Raw genomic sequence first — 21339 nt, 5'->3', positions numbered from 1 at the left:
GTGACACCCCTTGCCCATGGCAGCAGGGAAGAGGACAGGGAGCAAACTAGCATTCACGGAGTGCCCACCCCTTGCCAGGTGCTGTGCTAACGCTGTCCGTACCCCACATAATCCTCACAAAAACAACCTCCTGGGAGACTACTAAGCCTCACTCGCTCCCGGCAGCCTGACCTGGAGCTTATGCTCTTGACACCCAGGCCACCCCGCTGCTGTGGCAGCTTCCATTCCTGCTCCAGACATTGCACCGGTGCTGCCTGTGGACTCTCGCTGAATCTCGCCCACAACCAGGGGCGGGTCATGATTACGTCCCCATTTCTCAGATGAGAAAACAAAGTTCCAAGAGGTTACATACCTTGCCTGAGGACACACAGCTTCTGTTGAGGGTCTGTACACCACACCCCTGGCTGGGCACTCACAGTTATGATCTCCTTCTTAGCTCACACATTCTACTGTATTCTTGTGGACAAGATGGAAAATGCAACCTAGTCACCAGGACAATGAGGAGAATTTGTAAATGAATGAACGAGCACATCCTATCAACACAGGTCAGTGGTTTGAGACCAACCTGGACAGTGGCTTCTCACTTCCTGCCTTGGTGTCTGGTCCTTGCCTGTTAGGTGAAGCCATGGTGGGCATGTTAGCCCCATCCACCACAACACTAAACTGAGAGGAGTGGACACAGACAATCTCTTTTTAATTTCCATAGGCAAGGAGTTTGCTTGTGAGACCATAAGTTTCTCTCATAGGACAGTCTTTAAGTAGGATCAATGTAAGGCTTCATCTGCGGGTACTAAGAACCAACTGAGGCAGAGGTGATGAGCTGTCTCCCAATATCTGTTTTCTCCTTCTATGGTAATAGAATCCTCAAATTTAGCTGGGCACATGGCCTTCCAGAATAAAAACTACATTTCCCAGCCTCCTTTGCAGCCATGTGTGGTCATGAGACCAAGTTCTGGCCAATGGGATACAAGTGGAGGTGCCAGGCAGCAATATATCATGCTCTTCCTGCCCTTTCTCTTCTTCCTCCATCCCGCTGCTTAGAAAGTGGACATGGGGTGAACTGTCCTGGACACACAGAAAAGGGCCATACCCCAGGGAGGGTGGAGCAAGAAGAAAGGAGATGCCTGCGTCCCTGACATCAGCACCTGCCCGGGACCACTAACTCCAGGCTGATTGAGATAGTTGGTACCCCCTTTAAGCCACCTTTATTTTGAGTCTCTGGCACCAGAGCCAAACTAAACCCTACCCAATAAACCGACTCCACTAGGTGAAGACATGTGTCTCCAAACAGGTGTTATCAGATTCAAGAGTTCAGGTCTGCATGAATTAAGCTCAATAATAGGGTGACGTGTACTCAAAACATCTGATGTGCAAACTTAGGCTACGTTAATGGAAGCATGGATTTTTCAACGAAGGGAGGGCATCTGATGGAGTCCATACTGGCTTCCTTCTCATTTTATGGACTTTGACCAGCTGGAGTTCGTCAAAGTCAGCATCTGCATGGAACCAAAGGCCCTGGAGGAACCAGGGATGCTTGGCCTGAAGGATTCTCAAAATGCCTAGCAGAGCCCTGCAAAGGCTGCCAAGAGGAGAGTCAGTGGTGGGAAGGAAAGGCCAGGGCCTGGGAGGCAGAGGACTTAGGCTGGCATCCTGGGACAGGCCAAGGAAATGCAAGGAAAGGCAAGGGGCAAAGTCGCTGCCCATGGGCCACTCACTTCCATCAAGGCAAGTCAGGGGCCATGTGTGTGAGTCAGGCCCTCCTGCCCCACAACCATGTCCCCCACTGACCAGCAGTGACAGGGTCTGCCAGGCCACGAGTGGAGAAAGATCTGTTGCATTGGGCCCAGGGGCCCCAAGGAAAGTAGCCCCCATCGGAGAGGAGGACTGCTCAGGAGCGGGGGCACCTCTTTAACACCTCGAGTTCTCATGGACCCTGTCCCCACACACCCCGTAGATTCATTCACTGTCTGCCGAGGGGTGCAAAGTCTGGTGTGTGCAGCCCTGCCCCCGGGGTAGGAATACTGCCTCGGGTCATAGAAAGGACCAGGTATCCCAGCTGCACTGAAACCCCAGCCTCAGTTTCTAGGCCATGAAATTTAAAACCACCTCTTACCTTGCCCCGGTTTTCTCATCTCTCAATGGGGTTTAATAAAAGGTAACCCAAAGATCAACATAAGAAGACAGAGAGATGGTGCCTGTAAGCCCCAGCATGACGTTCATGAGCTGATGCTTCTCTGCTGCCCGGCAGGAGGGCTCACAGCTGAGGCGTGACAGTGCTGGGGGCTCCATGGGAGGAAGGAGGCGGCCTTTGCCGACTTTACCATTCTGCTCAAGACCCAACGTCTTAGCTTTCCACTCAGGGCCTATTTTTTGCCAGCCCTTCTCCTGTGTCTTTCTCTTCATGACACCCAGGGAAGGGAGGCCATGCCTGGAGCAGGAGGAAACTGGAGGGGCCACTTAGCCTGTGCACAGGCCAAGGCCTCCCGAGGCAGGACTGCACCAGGCAGGCCTCCTCCAAGAAAACTCCAGACTTAGGGAAGTCAAAAGCCCCACCCCCCAGAGGTGGTGACTGTAGGGCTGGAAAAATCTGTGTTTTAACAAAGTTCCAGATGATTCTTACTTGGTGTAGACTCTAGAGTTTGAAGGCTCCTTGGCCAGGTGATGCCCCAGATCTCTCTCGCAGCACGGATGGTGTGCATCCCGCCAGGTTCCATGGGTCTACAGACCCGCCCACCTGCCGGGACATCCCTCTCCATCACGTGGCCGGATCAGGCGGCTCCCAGGCCTCTGGGCTCAGCGCTGCTGGTGCCTTCCGTGATTTATGGCTGAGACTCCCACACACACTATTCACAAATTAAATTCAGCCCTCCTCTCCTCCCAGGTAGTGGGCCCATCTGATGATAGAAGAGCTTATAATCAGCTGTCGTCAAATTAATCTCAATGTCAGAGAAATAATAGCAGCCGTAAATAAGACTGAGTGTGCCCGGCTCGCCAGCTTGTTAGGGCACTTTATAAAACAGGGCAGCGCCATTCATACTGCACGGTCTGTTTAATTCCCCCAGCCACACGCGCAGAGGCTGAGCACCAGCTGAGGAGTCTCCCAGGTGTCAGGCCCAGCACCCAGGGTGGCGGGTGGAAACCCCAGCCGAGCAGGGCTGCTGGCCGTTTCCTGGCCCCACTGCTTCTTCTTCCACCTCTACCCAATCTGACCTCATAACCGCTGCCAGGGTTCTCGGGGTTGAGGGGCTACCAGCCATGCTCAGCCCTCCCCGCGCCCCTCTCGCGGCCTCCCACCTGGGTGCCCTCCCCTTTCTCACTTCTTACTGACAGGGACCTCAGCCTTCAACACCAGCTCTAGGCTCACCTCCTCCACAAAGCCCCCCAGGCCACATAGCCTCCCAAAGGAGCTGGGCGCTGTTTGTCTCATCCATCACCAGGCAGCTATAGCAGAGACCATGGCAAATCAGGGGTGCCCCCCTCAGTAGCCCACACAGGCCACTGCCCCTCCCAGGCCGCAACAAGGGCTCATGGAGACAGTGGAGCCCTGAGGACGGTGACAACTGGGGGCCACAGGCTCTACTGGGGCACGTGGCCATGCGCAAGCCCGGTGGCATCATCCTGGCTCAAGGCTTGTTGGAATATTAATTGTGTGAATCCAGTGATGGTGTCCACCTCATGGGGTTCAGGAGACGTGGCAGTAGAAAGAAGGGGAAGCGGACATTTAAGTTGCATCTCCAGAGATAACGTGCGAGGGTATCACGGTGTCGCTGTGTATACTCACATGTGTGAGCAGCAAGTGGCTGTGTGCATCTATTGTCACCTGTGCATGTGACTGTGTAATGTTCTGTGTGTACAGATATTTATGAGTGTCCATGAGTGGACTGCTGACGTCACGCAGGTGTGTGGCCTGTGGGTGAGTGTGTAAATGTGTATGACTCGGGGGCTGTGTACAGATGGGCACGTGTCAGGCTGAGCATCCGGGTGCACTATTATGTGCACGTCACGTGCTAGACGGGTCGTGTGCAGTGTGTCAAACGCAGCTGTGGGTTCAGGGGAACAGGGGCTCACAGATGGGTAGGGAGAAAGCCCAACCCGAGGAACCTGGGCAAGGTCACAAATATAAGAAGGTGGGAGGAAGGCCTGAGCAGAGTGGGGTACAAGTCCCTCCAGAGGCCAGGAGCTCCCTCCAGGGCCACCTCGGCTCCCTGGCTGCTGGCAGAGCTTCCCCAGTAGCCTGCAAGGGTGGCACTGGGAGTGAGTGACCGGCTCCCCACCGACCTTCTGGTCTTAGAGAATTCTCTCGAGTAGGTAAGGGTGGCACTCCTGGGAGGAAGACTGCGCTGGAGGGGGTGGGTATTTTGAGACAAGCAGTCACATACTGATGAGCCATCTTTTGCAGCCTTTTTCTCAGTCTCCATTTCCCCTCAGTATAAGGAGTTGCTTTTAGCCAGTCTTGAGCTAGATGACCTGGCTCCCAGGCCAGCATTTGCCAAACTGTGCTCCATGCTCAAGACATATTTTTAGGAGTCACACACACACACAGACACACACACACACACACCCCCACACACACAGAGTTCTGTGTTCAGGTAGTTTGGGGAAATGCTACTGAAGCAGAACCAAAAGGGGTTTCTTTATTACAGGACTTATCAGAGCCTTTAATAAGCTAATAGACATAAGACAGGGGTATAGTGTGTCGTATTTTTTCAGATTGTTTGAACACATAACCCTTTTGCATAAACAGCTTTTAACAGCTCAAGAGGTCCCAGCATTTGGTTGGAAAGTGTGCTGGGAAATGCTGCTCCAGACCCCTGCTTCAAGGGTCAGCTCAATCCCCACAGTTTCCAGGTCTCCCAGATACCACACTCCCCTCCCGTTCCCCTCCTCCGAACCGCTCCATCTCAGCAGTAGACCATGATAACATTTATTATTACTATTATTATTAATGCCCCATTATTATTATTCTGGGGGTCTGTCAGGATTCCAGCTTGTTTCCTAGACCTTCAAAGGCATCGCCCAGGTCTCACCCTCAGCCCTTATTTCATACCGGACATACCAGAGCTCCGCGTAGACTGTGTGCACTTCATTCTTGACAAAGGCCAATCAGCCACCAGCAATGCTGATTAGCAGGCAACACTGATATGTTGACAATTAGGAGTGACAAGGGCCCAGCTGCCCCACAGGACGTTAGCCTGCTCCCACGTCCCCTCTGCAGTCCTCTGCCCCTCAGCCCGCCCTCTGCCTGGCAGTCCCTGTGCCCTGCAGCCCCTCTGCCTGCAACACCCTGCCCCCGCCTCTCCTCCTGGTCAGCCCCACGCATCTTTTAAGACTCAGCTCAGCCTGAGCACACAGCATGTACCTTGAACCATACTCTCTTGATTGTTCAAGTGTCTGTTTCCCGTGGGACGACACCCCTAGGGCAGTTAAAGTGCTTAGGAGAGCGCCTGGCACAGAGCAAGTGCTATGTGGGCATTTGCTGATGCTCATGTTGTTGTTATCCTCATGCCTCCAGTGCCTGGCAGGGCACCTGGTCAAATGCCGACACAAGGTACACATCTGTGTGGTCCGCTGAACAAATCCGAGATCAAATCTGAGCCTCATTATAACCCTGTTGCAGGGGTTACTAGGATTGTCCCAATTTTACAGATGAGAACACTGAGGCTCAGAGAAGTTTTTCCCCTACCCTTTGTTCCCCTTACCAAATTCAAAGTGCCTCCTAGGAGCAGTCAGGGGATCCTGTACGTGGCAACTACCCAGCAGGTAGCCACGTATAACGATAAGCGTAGCCCCATGCTCTGTGCCAGGTGTCATGGTGGGTGCTTTCTAGCCACCGTCTCATTTGACTCTCACTCAGCCTGGCAGGTAAGAATAGTACCCAATTCTGCAGGGAGAAGAACCAGTGCCTGAGAGCGTTGCCCACTTCAGAGGAGGTCACAAACCCTCATCTCCTCCCAGGCAGCATCCCACTCTGTGTGGCCCACCCAAGGGGTGGCACGTTGACCCATGGGAGCACTCAGGCAGTCCAGCAAGGCAGAGGGGTGGGAGGAGGCAGGGGATTACAGGGGAAATGGCTGGGGCCGGGGGATAGCAGGGAAGAAGGGGACTAGCGTGGGTGGGATGACAATGAAATGAGAGGCCCGATGCTCCAGAAAAGAAAAAGAAAAATCAGACAAGGTAACAGCCGCAGGACTCCGAACATTCACCTCTTGGATCAGATCTGGGCCTGTGTGGGAGAGGGACAGGGGGCAGGCAGACCTGATCGGTCCCCCAGGCAGCAAGTGCAGATCGCTCCCTCCACGGGGAGCAGCTCCTGTTCTGTCTTCCCCAGGAGGCCCTCCTGACTTCCCAGGCCTCAGTGACTTCCCATCCCGGGCACCAACCCTGGCCAGCTGCTCCAGGCTGGGCCACGCTTTCCCGCCAGCATGACCATCGGCCTGGCCCTCAGTGTAGCCCAGTCTGCATTCTCCACCCCGCTCCAGGGACTCCAGGGGTGCTCGGGGGTCTCCCCAGCTAGGCTGTGGGCCAGACGCTCTCTGTGCCTCGGTTGCTCACAGCCCAAAGTAGATTCTCAGTAACTGCTTACCCAGTGAAGCTGAAACATGCCAGTTCTTGTCTGTTCCCTTTGCACTCCCTTTGGACCCCTTAGACTGTTCCAGGCCCAAACAAACAGGGACGTGTGCTCGGAGGGGATGGGGTGAGTGGGGAGCTGAGAATGACCATCTTTTGCTAAGCACTTCCCAGAGGTTCGTGTGCTTGTACTTTAAATGTATCATAACTCTCTTTCATCCTCACCTCCCCATGACACTAGTATTGATAGCAATTCTCTCCATTTTTTTCTGATGAAGACACTGAGGCTCAGAGAGGTCCAAAGTCACCCAAAGTAGGTGGCAAGACCAGGCTTGAACCCTCCCTGAGGCCAAAACCTGTGCTTTCTTTGCCACCGCTTAATCTCCCCCACCGTCCTGGAGGGGCCCCAGCAAGCACAGCTTGGCGCTGCCTGGGAACAGGCCTCAAGGTCAAGGGGGCCCTGAGTTTCTGTTGGGGGTAATGAAAAAGTTTTGGAAGTAGAGAGTGGTAATGGTGGCACAGCACGATGGATGTACTCAATGTCACTGAAGTGTACACTATAAAATGGTTAAAATGGCAAATTTTATGCTATGTATATTTTATCACTGTAAAAAAAGAAAAAAAAAAAAGAGAGTCCTTACAGTACCATGGACAGCCCTCTGCTGAGCGCCCCCCACAGGAAGGCCCTCCTCCCACGCCAGTTCATGGGGTTGTCTCGTCCGCTGCCCTCTCCTCTCAGACCGTGGCTCCCAGTCCTGGCCTTGGCTCTGCAGACTAGGAATATATGTGAATCGGCCACCATGTTGAAATGCCACCCTTCTCCCTCTGCCCAGTTAAACCCCATGCTGTCTTCAGCCTTGCCCAGTCCTGTCCCCCACAAAATGCCCCTTGACCATCCTGCTGGAGTTACTGGAGCTTGGGCCGCCTCCAGCTGGCCTAGAGTCAAGACCCGAGAAGAGCGCTGGCCCTCGGGGTCAAGCGGCCCGGGTCGCAGTCCTGACCAGGCCCCTTGGGAGCTGGCTTAGCTACTCCAGCCTCTGGACAGGCTTGGGTTCCCACTTCTGCAAAGAGAAGGCCTTGGATTACCCAGGAGCGCCCCTCACACTCTCCCCCAGGAGGGCCCAAATGTCAGAGGGGTGTGAAACGGCCCCAGCCCCCCAGCCGTAGGGGTATGGACTGGCCTGGAGTGCGTGAATGAAATATGTCATTAAAGTCCTATGTTTTCACTCAAAAGTCTATGCAGGGCTTCCCTGGTGGTGCAGTGGTTGAGAGTCCGCCTGCCGAGGCAGGGGACACGGGTTCGTGCCCCGGTCCGGGAAGATCCCACATGCCGCGGAGCGGCTGGGCCCGTGAGCCGTGGCCGCTGAGCCTGCGCGTCCGGAGCCTGTGCTCCGCAACGGGAGAGGCCTCAACAGTGAGAGGCCTGCGTACCGCAATTTAAAAAAAAAAAAAAAAAAGTCCATGCAAAATTTGTAACTGGTGGCATAAGAGTTCCTTGCTTAGTTTAATATAGAAATCTCCTTTTATCCAAATTTAGTAAGAAAACTGAAAACCACGCTGTGTTTATTCTGTGGTGTGGCAAGGCCCTTTTTTTGACCCAAGTCAAGGGTTCGGCCCTTTGTCTGTTGCACACCTGTCCACTCTCCCGTCTAGTCTGGTGGGCAAGCCAGGCCCACCCACCCAGGCGAACACAAGGCAGGACTCTGCAGGCACCGGCACAGACTTAGTAAGGACCCAAGAGATGGGTGCTTCCTGCTGAGAAGTGGGGCTCAGTGACGAGACAGTGTGTCTCTAACCTCCTCCTCCTACCGTCTATACTTCTCACTCCTTCTTTCCTCCACCTCTCTCCTGCGGGAAGCTTGGGCTGGTGGGGACCCTTCAGGATGGGATGGGGATGGGCTGGGCAAACACCGTCCCGGGTTCATGTCTGGGTTCCTCCTCGGCCTACGTCATCACACTCCCAGCTCACCTGCTCAGGTGGGGGCTGATGGCTGTTGCTCTCTTTACGCCCACGTGGCCTCTCTTCCCCTCACGCCTCCTGCAGCCCCATTCCTCCCGGTGGGGAGAAGGCTGGATTCCTCAGGTGCCAGAGGGCCCAAGCTCCCTCTCGGGGCCTCTTACTACCTCCCTTCCCCTCCCCCTCCAACTCCGGCTGTGGCTCTGTGGCCACCCTGCTTCCTGGCACCGCTGCCTGGGAGCCTCAGTTTCTCCTCACCCAAAAGCAGTCAGGCAGGAGCCGCGTCCAAGGCCCAGGTTCCCTGTGGACCAGCTGACTGAACACCTCTTCATGCCTGACTCCCTCCTATGCCCCGAGGGACATGAGTCCACCAAAGGTGAAGCCAAGGTTGGGCCTACCCACCCTGGTGTCCGAGAGGGGCTCGGCCACCACCAGCTGAACCAGGGCCGAAGTCCTGTGCAACTACCTCTTGTGGCTCCCTCCCTCAGTACCAAGTGAGGCACACAGGCCGCTGGGCCAGGGGTGACCAGCAGTTCAGGGAGCCTCGAAGGAGGGAAGCGGCCCATGGATCCAGGTATTTCCATCACCGCCTCACCATCCCCAGAACTGGACCCCTCAGCGCTGGTCGGCAGGGCCGTGCTGGCGGAGCGGTTGCCCTTCCAGGGAGTGCCAGGGAGACTGAGGGCCCCGCGGGAAGGGCCACCCCTTGGCTTAGGGAAGCCCGGTGCCCCCAGCGCTGGGAGGCTGGACGCATTCACCCATGAGCACCCTCAGACTAAGTGCTCTAGGAGGCAGCACGATGGCGTTGGGGGCAGGCAGCGTGGTGGGGCCCCTGAGCAGTGGGGAGGGGGTGGCCTGGAGGCCCTGGCAGATGCGGGGTGGAGCGCTGGAGCCGAGCAAACAGGCTGCGGGGGGAGGAGGAGCCTTGAGCGGGCCTCCACCCCCTTCTCTCCCACTCGCAGCCCCAGAGAAGGAGCAGCAGCTGTTCCAAAGCTTCCTGCCCTTCCTTGAGACAGGTGTTGGCTGAATTCTCACTTCCTCCCAGCCTCAGAGAGCTCCTCCACCCCCACTCCACCCGCAGGCTGGTGCTGAGTCAGCAGCCGCCACTTCCTCTCCTCCACCCCGCTGCGTCCCCACCTCCTAGGAGGAGCAGCTGAGCCCTTCCACGTGGGTGACTTCCTGGAGGGCCGACTCCCCTGCTGCCCCGGAGTGGCACACCTCAGGGGGAGGTTTAAGGGAAAGGATGGCAAGAGGAAGCAATGATGCCGCAGGGAAGTTCTTGCTCAGAGGCCCAACAGAGCAGCAGCACCAGAAAGCGGGAGGGACCCCAGGCTCAGGACTCCCAGGGGGAGCGCTCACCGCCGTGGCGGAGCCGCCAGGAGTCACTGCTGCCCCCCTGTCCCTCCGAAGGCCGCCGGTGGACGGGTAGGTGCCTATGTACTGAGCACCAACGTGCACGGCTGCTGCCCCGTGAAGAGGCCAAAAGACAATGGAAATGTAAGTTATTCTCATCAAGAGGAAATCACAGTTTTTTAGAGCAGGAAGGGGGCAATTAGGGGCAATTATCTCCTTTGGCAGATAGGAGGTACAGACCCAGAGCAGTCAGACTCGCCAGCATGTCACAGGGGGGGTTATTGGCAGAGCAGCCTCAAAGCAGGGCTGCGCCCACCGTCCTGCGCAGCCTGTCTGAGCACTACCTCCTGAATAATGGGCCATTATTGGTACTGTTGTCTCTGGCTGGCTTCTTACTTCTTTCCATGTGTATTACTTCATGTGACAAGTCCTGTAAGGCAGAAACAATGGACCCATCATCCCCATTTGACCGATGGGGGAACTGAGACCCCATGAAGGAAGCTGACTTGCTCAAGATCACAGTGGACGTTTGTAGCAGAACAAAGACCAGAACCCAGGTCTCAGAAGAATTTATCCAAATCTTCCTTCCCCACACCCTCTTTCCTGACCTTCCTTCCCCCTCTTTGGGCCCATTGATGGAAGGGGCTGACGGTGAGCAGAGAGTCCTGGAAGCTGTCAGATTCCACTAACCCCCTACCCTCCAGTGGCCAAACAGCAGCCTGCGGGAGGTCACAGGTAGACCAGCAGGAGTGGCCCGTGACCCAGGGCGATTGGGTGCCTCACAAACCACCAAGCCCGAATGCAGAGCCACCATTCAAGTGGAATATGGTGAAGCCATTCAAAGTGGTGCTGGTGAAGACAGCTTAGCAAAACATGAAAAGGCTTTCGATATGTTAAATTAGAAAAACTGGAGAATGCAGAAGTGTATATCACTGTTTACAGCTCTACAAAAAAGACATATATGAGTATGAACAAAAATGTGGAAGGCCTTTCACTAAAGTGATCACAGAGAGGTGGACTCCTAAGAGATTTTTTTCCTTTTGGTCTATTTTCTAAACTTTCCAAAATGTGATTCTTCTACTTGATGATATAACATAGACAGAATCTGCAAAGGCATTACAATGACCTAAGGAAGCTTGGGAAATGTGCTCATGACTTGGGAGCCAAAGTCCTCAAAGGGCAACACCTGGTTATTTAGGTGGCAATCAGAGCAGAGTGTCCCCCAGTTAAGCCGGCCAGGCCTCCTCCGAGCCAGAGTCTGCAGGCTGAAAGACTCACCACGGGGTTCCAGCCCCTGCTCATTTCCTACCCAGGGGTCTCTCTGGTCCACTATGTACCTTCCCTGGCTCTCAGCCTCCCCTTCCAGGAGAAGAGCTCGAGGCTGGGGACTTGACCTGCCTCACAGCATGGCCGTCCGCGAGCTGGACAGAGGCCTCTCCCAATGCGGACAAATTGATGCCTCCCGACATGGAGGAAAAGCAGGGATTCCTTTCCAATGCTTATCTTGGTTTCAAGAGGGTTCCTAACAGTGTACAGGCCATGGAGGCAGTGCAGTGAACCACAGCCGGCCGGCTAGTCACCTGGCATCCACTTCTGGCTCAGCCATTTCCTAGCTGGGGGCGGGCAGGGATGGACTTTCCCCACCCTTGGCCTCAGTTGCCTCCTCTGGCCCCCAATTACCTCCTCCCAGGCTGTGTTGGGGAGGAAATAAGATAACAGAAGAGAAAGAGCTTTGAGTTAGGGAAAATCCACTCTGCAGACAGGGCGAATGCTGAAGTCGGAGCCCGGGCCCTCCCTCTCACACCCTGCCCTCGTCCCCAGCTGCCAAACCCCTGCCCCATCTTTCTCCCCGACTCTGCTATCCTCCTCACGTGGGCAGGGCCGACCTTTTCTGCAAAACTGTAGAGGCAGCGATCCTCCCACCTGCCGGCCTTGGGGTTCTCTCTTCTCAAGAAGGGTGAAGTTTGATAAAAGTTGTTCAAACTGAGATATGGGGGCACAGCTCCCTGAGGGAGTCAGTGTCGGCAGAGAGGTTGCTGAAAGTGTGACCAGCATAACTAAAGATGCATCTGTATAGCCAAGTAAGGCACGGAGGGAGAGTTTTTTGAGGGTGTGTCATGTAAATATGATACATTTTTATCATCAAAATTAATTTTCTACTCCATCCGGGTCCTAGAAGTCTCAAATCCCAGCACATTGCCGTGGTCCCCTTCCCTCTGCCACTTTCTGCAACTCAAATTCTATTTATCCGCACGCTGAACTAACCTATCCCCCAAATTGACTGTTCCTCCCATCTTCCCTGTTTGTCTTCATGGTCTTACATTTTCCCAGGCACCCCCAGACCTCCCGCCCCTGAGCCCCTGCCCATTGACTCAGTTCTGCTCACTTCCTCCTATGGGAAGGCCCCTCTTGCAAGCCCTCCTCCCCCGGAGCCCTGCTTTGGGTTTCCAACAGCCCTGGATGCCCACCACGGCCTCCTCCCCAGCTCAGCCCCCTGGGCTCACCCCCTGGCATCAGTTGCCAGAATAAGAAGTTGTTGAAGCACCAGTCTCCCCAGACAGCCCCCAGTGGCTAAAGGAGCAAGTCCAACGCTGCCGGAGCTTCCAAAGGTCTTCAGAAACTGACTTCAAAATATCTTCCAGCCTTTTCTCCCTTATTCTCCCAAACTCATGTTGCTTATCCCCTGGAGTTGTTCTCTCAGGAGAACCATTCAAAGACAGGACAATGGTCCCAGTGCCTCCTGAAGATGTGCAAGGCAACAGGTCTGCACACATACCCCGAGACACACACACACAGACACACACACACACCCCTCCTCATAAGCACTCTCTGTTCTTGGTAAATCAGCAGAGCCACTTGACCTTGGCCAAAGTCTCACTCCATTCCGGTCCCCACCTGGAGCCCTCGCTTCTCTTCCTCCTGTATACATACCAACCTTTGAGGCACATCTCAACCCCACTTCCTCAGCAAGTCATCCCTGACTTTATTTGATCCCTTGGCCAGTAAATTCCTACAGGTGTGGGGGATGGGGGCAGCCACCTAGCATGCCCGAGGCACCTGCTCTGTGCCAGGTGCCTTTGAAAAGTCTGCACACCACACACCCTATCAGGTAGGTATAATGATAGTCATTGTTTAGATGATGCTCAGAGCAGTGGCCTAAGTTCACCCTTCCCAGTCAAGACTGGAGTAGGACTCAACCACTGGACTGCTCCAAGCTCTTCCCACCTCAAGTCAGGATGTCCTTGCCATCCGTTTGGGTGCTGTGGCACAGAACATCTCAGCGTCTGGTCTCCTAAGCATTCATCTTCCAGCCTCAGCATAAGCCTCAGGAGGGCAGGCACCCAGGTCCTACACTGCTTCACTTGGCCCCAAGTAGAATTCAATGAACACTCATTAACTAAATGAACAAACAAGTGAGTCAGTGAATGAATGAATGACTGAATACATGAAAATACAGGCATTGCAAGTGGTTCGGCTGCGGGGTTCTGAATGTTTGCTTTTAGTTTTTAAATCATCCAGAAAATCTGAGCCTCTCTAAGGTAAGCTTTCCCCTCTGATTCTCTTAGAAATATATTGGTTCATCTGTGGCCAAACCATACCATACTAATAAAAACTAATTCACATTCATATTATGTTAAGCCAGGAATTTTTAAAGAGCTATTTAGATTCGAAGAGAAGCCAAGGCACAAGTGTCTTGCACATTTGAGCAACCGTGGTCAGCTAGGACTGAGACATCCAAAGTCACTCCCTGAGTCGGAGTCAAGGGCCTGTGTCTCCTGGCCAGGAAAGGGGTTTCACATTGCACTTGGATCCAGCACAGAGCTGTTGCTTCCCTAGCCCAGAAAAGCATTAAGGTTTCCAATGGACACCGCAGGCTGCTTATTTAAAGGTGGGAAGGACATAGTGCGTAGGGCAGGAAGTGAGCAAACTACGAAAGGAAGAGAGGTGAGAGGCGGCCCAGTCTCTGTTATCAGCATATTAGGGCATGGAGACTCTTGGTGCTCTTTTCCCACAACCTTGAGTGATTAATAGTATTTGCTGATTTATGAGAACTATTATTCAAGTAAGCTCCTCAATTAGGTGGACCTTATCTGATGCTAGTTTCAGGAAAGAAGTTCTCTTATTCAAAAGGAAAAGCCATAAACAAGAACTATGTCCCATCTTATTACAAAGTTCAGTGTAGGATCTGTGAGCAGAAGGCTTTTCCAAAACCTTTTAGAGTTAAACTTTATTAAAACAGGTACACATCTGTTGGCTGAGAGAGTAGATATAAAGTACAATGGCTTTGTCATGACTGGATCATCCAGTCAGAGGAAAAGGCTCCTTCAGATAAATATGTTTATTCTGACAATCTGGATGAAAACATAGTATGCATTTGATAAATTGCTAAGACATGACTTTCCATTAACCCACTAACTTTCTTTGTTATTACTAGGTTACTAAACCATCCTCAAAACGTATTGACCAAATAATTCCAACATACGTAACATTCACTTAAAGAAATAAAATCTTAGAGTTGCTTAATAGCAATCTAATGAACTACTGCTCTCTAGGACAGAAATGACGGCCATCACCTGAGTTGCGGTAGTTTTCCTTATTGAGTTTTCCTTATTGTTGAGGTTGGTTGGAAGATGGTTTATTTTGCTTTCTCAAACTAGGAACAAAATTAAACATTTCACGAAAACCAAAATAAAATGAGAAGGAGAGGAGAAGAAGGAGGGGGAGAAACAAAATCCTTGAAGACCTGCATATCCCTTCTTACAAAAACTACAGCATGAGCCTCTGCTGGGAACTTGCATGTGTGTCCATGTGTCACAGTAAATCAGCTCAGCTTTCCCTTCTGGGCTGGAGAGAGCATGAGAACAAAGGGCCAGAGCAGAAAGGGCAGCCATGGGGGGAGCGGAGAGCCGCACCAAGCCACAAAGAAGGCAAGGAAGCGCTGTGGTCAGGCAGGGGTGCGCCTGCCTGGGAAAGGGACGCTGGCAGGGGGCAGAGGCGGGCCAGGAGACAGCCCACGGGAGCGAGGAGGAAGCACGTTGGCCCAAGGAAGAGCAGCTCCAGAACGATGACCCTTTGAAGGAACCATGAATTTCTTTAATCAACTAATTTCCGCGGTGACTAAAACGCCTCATTTGTCACGGCTTGTTCTGGGCTGAACTTGACTAGGTGTAATTGACAAATGCTTGAATTTGGGTTCCACTCTGGGGAAAAAATACCTCTCCGCTGGCTCCTCAAATATAATTATGGAAAAAAGACATATTTTAAGGGCTCTTCTTCCAATTCAATTTGGGGTAAGGTCATGACTTCCTTCCTGATCCCCCCAACACACTCTGACAATGGCAGAGATCTGGCTTTCTTTCTCAAGAGGGGCACTACGGCCACAGATGAGGCAGCTGTCAGGAAACTAGGCTGTAATCAGCTTTAAATGGCTCACAGCCTGCAGAGGGCACAGACCCTCTTATTCCTACAGTCACAGGTCAGGCTGCTGGCCCTGGGATGAATGTGGGAGTGGTCTGAGTTGGTTTCTGTTTCAAACATCTTCCTTATGCAGGATCTCAATGCAAAACTTACATCACAGGTCCCAACAATTTAAATATGCACACAGAAGAGGGTACTTTAAAATTCCAGATCATGGCTTCAACTGCATGTAACATGTCACCCCCAGCATGACTTACAAGGACAGTAAATCAATAAAACAGTAAAAAGAAAAGTTAAAACACAACTGAAAATGGGTTTTTCAGGCGAGTCTGAAATGCTACAAGATTGCTAGTTAAGAACAGTATCCCTTTTCTCAACCTAAGTGTTACAGCCCCATCTCTTCACCAGCATCATAAACTGAGTGCCCATGTAACTTGGAAACTGAGATGAAATGTGGGGGCTATTGGGTGGGTACACAGGTAGCCAAAGATAGGAGTTCCTTCTATGCAGCAGAGCTAGTTTGGTGTGACAGGACAACTGACCCACCCCCGCATTGCCCCAGACATCTGCCGTAGAAAGATATGGACTAGATGAGATTAAAGTCACCATATCTGTACCACAAAACAAAACAAAACAAAACAAAAGTTAAAAAAAAAAAAAAAAAAACCAGAAGGCATTCACTCAAATCTTACAATGGGAGGTGGGAGTGGTGGGTGGGTGGGTGAGGGTGGGAAGAGAAAAGCAAGGGGGAAAATCTAAACAGCAGGATACAACAATAAATGGGAAAACAGCAAGAGAAAAAGCACACTAGGTTAATATAGGAAACTAGTTCTTTATTGAGAGATTGTATATTAGTATTAGTGGATTCTGTGTGTAACAATGTCATCATGCACACGATACAAAAAAAAAAAGGCTGGGCCCACCATGCTTCGGAAGGGCAACAGAACAAAAGCAGCGTACAATGAGCAGATGGCCCGGGCTACACGAGCACAGTACGTTTCAGCAGGGTAACATCTCTAACCGAGCGCTGTACATTGTCAACTGGGGGATGTAAAAAAATACAGATCATGCTTTAGTTTTAGTACAAGAAAAGGTGAAAAAGATACACAACCGAAAGGATATTTGATACAGAAAAAATTACCCACAAAATAAGAACAGGAAGTAATTCAGCACAGCAGAACACGCTATCCCTGTTTAATGGAAAACCATTTTGCTGGGGATCCTTTTTCTTTTCTTTTCTTTTTTCTCTTCTCTTTCTTTTCAGATTGCCAAATGGCAATCTGGGGAGGCCACTTGGGACTTTATTTTGGAAGGGCCCTTGAAGTAGGGGCCTTATTCTTTATTGCTGCTGTTTTGTTTCAGTTTTCAAGCAGGTCTGGCCAGCGAGGCAGCAGAAGGGAGCCGGCTGTTAAAGGGGCAGCTCTGAGGGCCAGGGCGGATGTCCAAAGATGCTCTTGACATTGTACAATGAAACAATTAAGACACCATGGCTATGGCTCCCCCTTAAGTCAAGGACCTTGCTACACCAAATTTTCAGAGTAGCAGCAACTGTCATTTCATCAAAATTTTTCATATCTCTATTTATTATTTTTTGCCTCTGACTAAATATAATCTCTTCACTTATGCCTGGGTGCTACCAGGAAGCTAGATGATGGCCACCCAGATAAGTGGGAAATGGGGTGCTACAGCCTCCAAGCCAAGGCAAAAGGAATCCACTTAACAGGGATTTACAGTGCAATGTACTCGGCTAAACAAGATGAGATACAAAAATGGTTATTTCTCTACATCTATTCTGAAATGGCCTACATCCTATACTACTACAATGGAAACTAAAAGGAACAGATTTAAGCTGGCAAGCTATCTAATAATTTTACAAGAAGATTGTGGTTTAGGACCTTGTTGAGTTAAGCATTAGTATCCTCTATCGGAAGGTCATGAATTCTTATCACATTGTGCTAAATTTTACTCACAGCCCAATTAACCCTCAGCCCTTGAATTTCCTATGGGCGTGTTTGTCATGAAAGTAAACTTTGACTGACTGGCAGAATTTGTTTTCTTGGGTGTTTTTTTTTTTTTTTTTTTTGAGGTGGGGGTGTATTAAAAATAAAATTTAAAGGCAGCTGAGCAATTTGAATTTCAAAACATGGAATCAGCATCCTGCAATGGTATTTAGAGATTGGTGGTATTAATGAGGATGATAATGATTTAATCAGGATAATTATACTTTCAGGCTCAACATCCTTCTTAATCATTTTTGAATTTCTGCCTAGTGTAATGTTCCACACCCGTTTTAAGAGGAAATGCCAAGTAATAAGATATAATTGTGTATTGGGGGAGGGGTTGGCATTTCAAGGGAGATCTCACCCAGCCCCCCCCATTCCTATTCTTCACACACCCACTCCACCACCGCCCCCCACTGCTAGGCTGGCCTGAGATAGGGGATACTGCCGCTTAAATAGCAATGCCTTCCTCAGATGGAGACAGGAGATGGTTAAGAGGGGTGTCACAATACAGCTAAATGCGGAGGCAGAAGGGTCACAGCGCACACAGCAGCGAGTTGACCATTCACTGAGCTACACAATGAAGAAAAAAAAAAGATTTGATAAATGCAGAATGTCATCATTCTATCATCACACGAAAAAACTGTGGTTCAAACAGGCCTAAGGGGGCCAACCTTGCCTTTTAGGTTCTGGGGACAGGCTGGGTCTGGGGACAGCTGGGCTGAAAGAAAGAGGGCTGGGCTTTCATTCTCTTGCCCAGTCGGGCCCCTGGGGCGCACTAAAGCGCCGGCTTGCGACGCCACCCCCCACTCTGACTTGGTGGAGCAGCCCTGGCCGCAAAGGGAAGACATCATTCTGAGCTTGAGGGAGGGGGAGTGGGCGAGGGCCTCAGCCAGCAGGGATTTAAGCAGACGTGGAGTGGGAGAGGATAGCAGAAACATTTCCAAGAAGAGAAATGTGAGTCCAGAGGCAGAGTACAAAAAGAAAACATAATAATGATGAATCTAAATGCATCTCGGATTTGCTTTGGGAGGTGGGAGTTTCTGATTAAAAGAAAATGGAAGAAATGTGAAGGGAGGAGAAGAGGGGAAAATCAAGCTATTGTTGTAGCAGAATGTAAGGGAAAGGGGATGTGGGGCAGGGGACCGTGCAAACACACCCCATATATCACAGTTAAAAACAAAGCCGGCGCCGGCCTGCTGCTTTGTCAACGCCTGCCCGGGGCAAAGGCCTGGCTTGGGGGCAGCGTCCCACCTCATCCTCACACACAGCGCAACAGCCAAGGGCCGGCACCCCGCTCCGGCCCGGCCCAGGGGTGCACAGCAGTGCACGTCTGACTCTCCGAGGCGCGCACACACTTGCACACACTCGCATACACACACACACACAGACACACAAGCATCTTGAACCCATAAATGCAACTGTCATACAAAGACCATGGGGTGGGAGGGGTAGCACAAGGGCGATACACAAAAAGGGTTAAAAGGGGAGGAAAAGATGGGACGGGAAATCGTGCAAGTGCCCATGAGAATGCGGGGGCTGGGGCATGGCATAGGGCAGATGGGAGATGCAGATGCTAGGTCCCGGCTAACCAGCCATCGGTATCAACGACCAAATGATGGAGAAACACAAACAAAAATGACACGAAACACACACACCTCAAAAAAAAATCACAGGAAGCCAAGTACGCTTACACACACAGACACGCGCGCGCGCACACACGCAGTCCTGTATCTCTCTCCGTCCTTCGATCACACAGGGCTAGGTATTGGGGGAAGGGGCTATGATTTGGGGGAACCGCGTCCGCCGCAAAGAATAAATAGTGGGGCTGGGGAGGGAGGGAGGGAGGGACTCAAATCGCCAAATCCTAACTTCACTGCAAAAGCTCCCACGAGGGCAGCCACCTCCACACTGGGGGTCCCCCCAAAAGGGAGAGGGGAGAAGCCACCGCTCGCCCCGCGTCCCCGCGGGTGTGCCCTGAGCCCTCCGCCGCCCTCGGCGCCCGCCCCCACCCCGGTGCCCGCGGCGATCCACGCTCCGAAGCGGACCCCGAAAGGAAAAAGCGATACCTCTGTTTCGCACAGAGCCAAACACTGGAAGCACGAAATAGCCGACGTGGACCAGGACCATCCTGGCTCCTCGCGCGGCGGCGGCGGCGGCGGCGGCGGCTGCGCGCGGGCCCTTTGTGGCGCGGCTCCGGGGCGCGGGCGCGGGCGGCGGCGGGGCTGCGGGAGCCGCCGGGGCGGGAGGCGGAGCGCGGGGCGCGGGCGGCGGTGGGGCGGCGGCTGGCGGGGAGACAGATGGCCCATGGAAAGGCTCCCTTCCCGGCCCCTCTCGACATTCAAAGGCGCTGGGGCCGCAGCTGCCGCCACACAAAGGCGCGCGCAGCCAATGGGAGCGGAGCGCAGCGCGGCGCGGCCTCGCCGGAACCGCGGGGGACAGCGGGGACCGCGGGAGCGCGGGTGGCGGGGGGGAGGGAGGGGTGACGGCTGAGAGGGAGCGGGCGGCCAATCGCGGTGGCCCGTGGCCGGGCGCGGGAAGGGGGTCAGCCCCGCGGGGTGCGTGGAGCCCCGCGCGGGTCTCTGGTCGCCCGCAGGCCGGAACGCGCGCGCGTGGAGCGCCCAGCACACAGACACGGGCGGCGTGCACACGGAACGTGCACACACCGAGAGCGACGTGCACCCAGACATGTGAAGGTGCCTTCGTGCGTCAGGAGAGACAGGCTCGAGCGCTCCAAGTGCACACGACCCGGAGGTCCTTGCACAGCGCTCCCGGGTCACTCGGGGACGTGCGCATGGAGGCTGGCCCACGTGCAGAGCCCGACTGCGGGCACAAGTGGAGCTGGAAAGAGAGCAAGCGCGGCACACGGGACGCAGGCACTGCCACACAGACCTGCACACACCGAAAGCCTTGTTAACCAAACACGTGCCAAGAACGCATTCCCAAAGACACACAGAGAGGACACACAATGCAGATATGTACACTCCCAGGCTCCTTGCCTTCGCACCGCTTTGTTGCTTCTGCAGAGCACAAAGCTCACAACATTTATTTGCCGAATTGAAAACCGCTCGTACACTGAGGTGTGTGCACACGTTCTATAGAGGCACGCTCACCCAGAAAACCATTCGACCACCATTCTCCTCACTCGGACACAGACACAACCAGCCATGTGCACAGACACGCCCACTTCTACAGCCCACAGGCACGTATATGACATCAGGGCTAGGAGGCTCCTCAGATTCACACGTGGAGGCACAGCCACAGTGTCTCGCGTGGCCTGTGACTGGCCTGCCAGGTACAAGCAAGACAGAAGCAAAGAGCCTTCACCCCGCAGCCCAGTTGTCAGGTGGACTGCTAAGACCTAGTTCCTACACACTTAGCCCACCTGCTGTGAAAATCCCAGCACTACCCTCAGACCAGGCTCACAGTCCTCAGCAAGACCAGAGTCTGCTTGGCATCCACATGCAGAAAGACAGGACATTTCCTACACCGAGACTTGTCTTCAGTGGCTCCTTTATTTAATGAGTCTGAGAAAACTAGATGGTAAAATTGCAGTATGTGGAGCTGGAAAAAATCTAATCAACCAAACCTGCCTCCATTTTTGAGATAAGGGAAAGGAGGCCCATTCAGTGAACACACCTTGTGTTGTGTTTGAGGCCCCAACGCTTGCAGCCCAGAGGGGCCTCAGAAATGGAAGAGATGGTATCAGCATAGGGTGCTGGGAAAGGGGACAGCTAGGAGAAGCACCTAGCTGAGTAGGTGGGAGGTAGGGAGGGCAGTAGGAGTTGACTCCAGAAAAGTGACTTTTAAGTGCAACTTGAAGAATGAAGAATGGGAGAAGTGAGGTCAGGGGAAGAGGAAGACAGCAAAGGGAACACTGCAGATTGGCTTTGCCAAGACACCTACCATAGTCCCAGTGAGCACAACAGGGCAGGATCCCAGTGCACGCATATCTCTCAGACCTCTTTTCCACCCCCAAACACCTCTGCTGCCCTCAGAGAACTCAAGGATGAAAGCAGCTGGAGGAACACACCAACAGTTCCA

The 21339-nt window shown here is 52.9% G+C and overlaps 1 protein-coding gene across 1 annotated transcript in view; it reads right to left on the bottom strand.

The window, feature by feature from the left end:
• ARK2C (arkadia (RNF111) C-terminal like ring finger ubiquitin ligase 2C) overlaps positions 1–19636 on the bottom strand; it is a gene marked incomplete at its 3' end in the record, with an annotated part of 106264 nt that extends 86628 nt beyond the window's left edge. The window contains exon 1 of the mRNA XM_079717015.1: positions 19365–19636. Coding sequence (XP_079573141.1) covers positions 19365–19425 — 61 coding nt within the window. The 5' untranslated portion in view covers positions 19426–19636. The remainder of the gene's footprint in view (positions 1–19364) is intronic.
• Between the last annotated feature and the right edge of the window lie 1703 nt (positions 19637–21339).

Source organism: Hyperoodon ampullatus, assembly GCF_949752795.1.
Source record: "Hyperoodon ampullatus genome assembly, chromosome: 13".
NCBI lineage: Eukaryota > Metazoa > Chordata > Mammalia > Artiodactyla > Ziphiidae > Hyperoodon > Hyperoodon ampullatus.
Note: the sequence above shows the minus strand (reverse complement) of the source record. Positions and strands in the feature narration are given on the sequence as shown.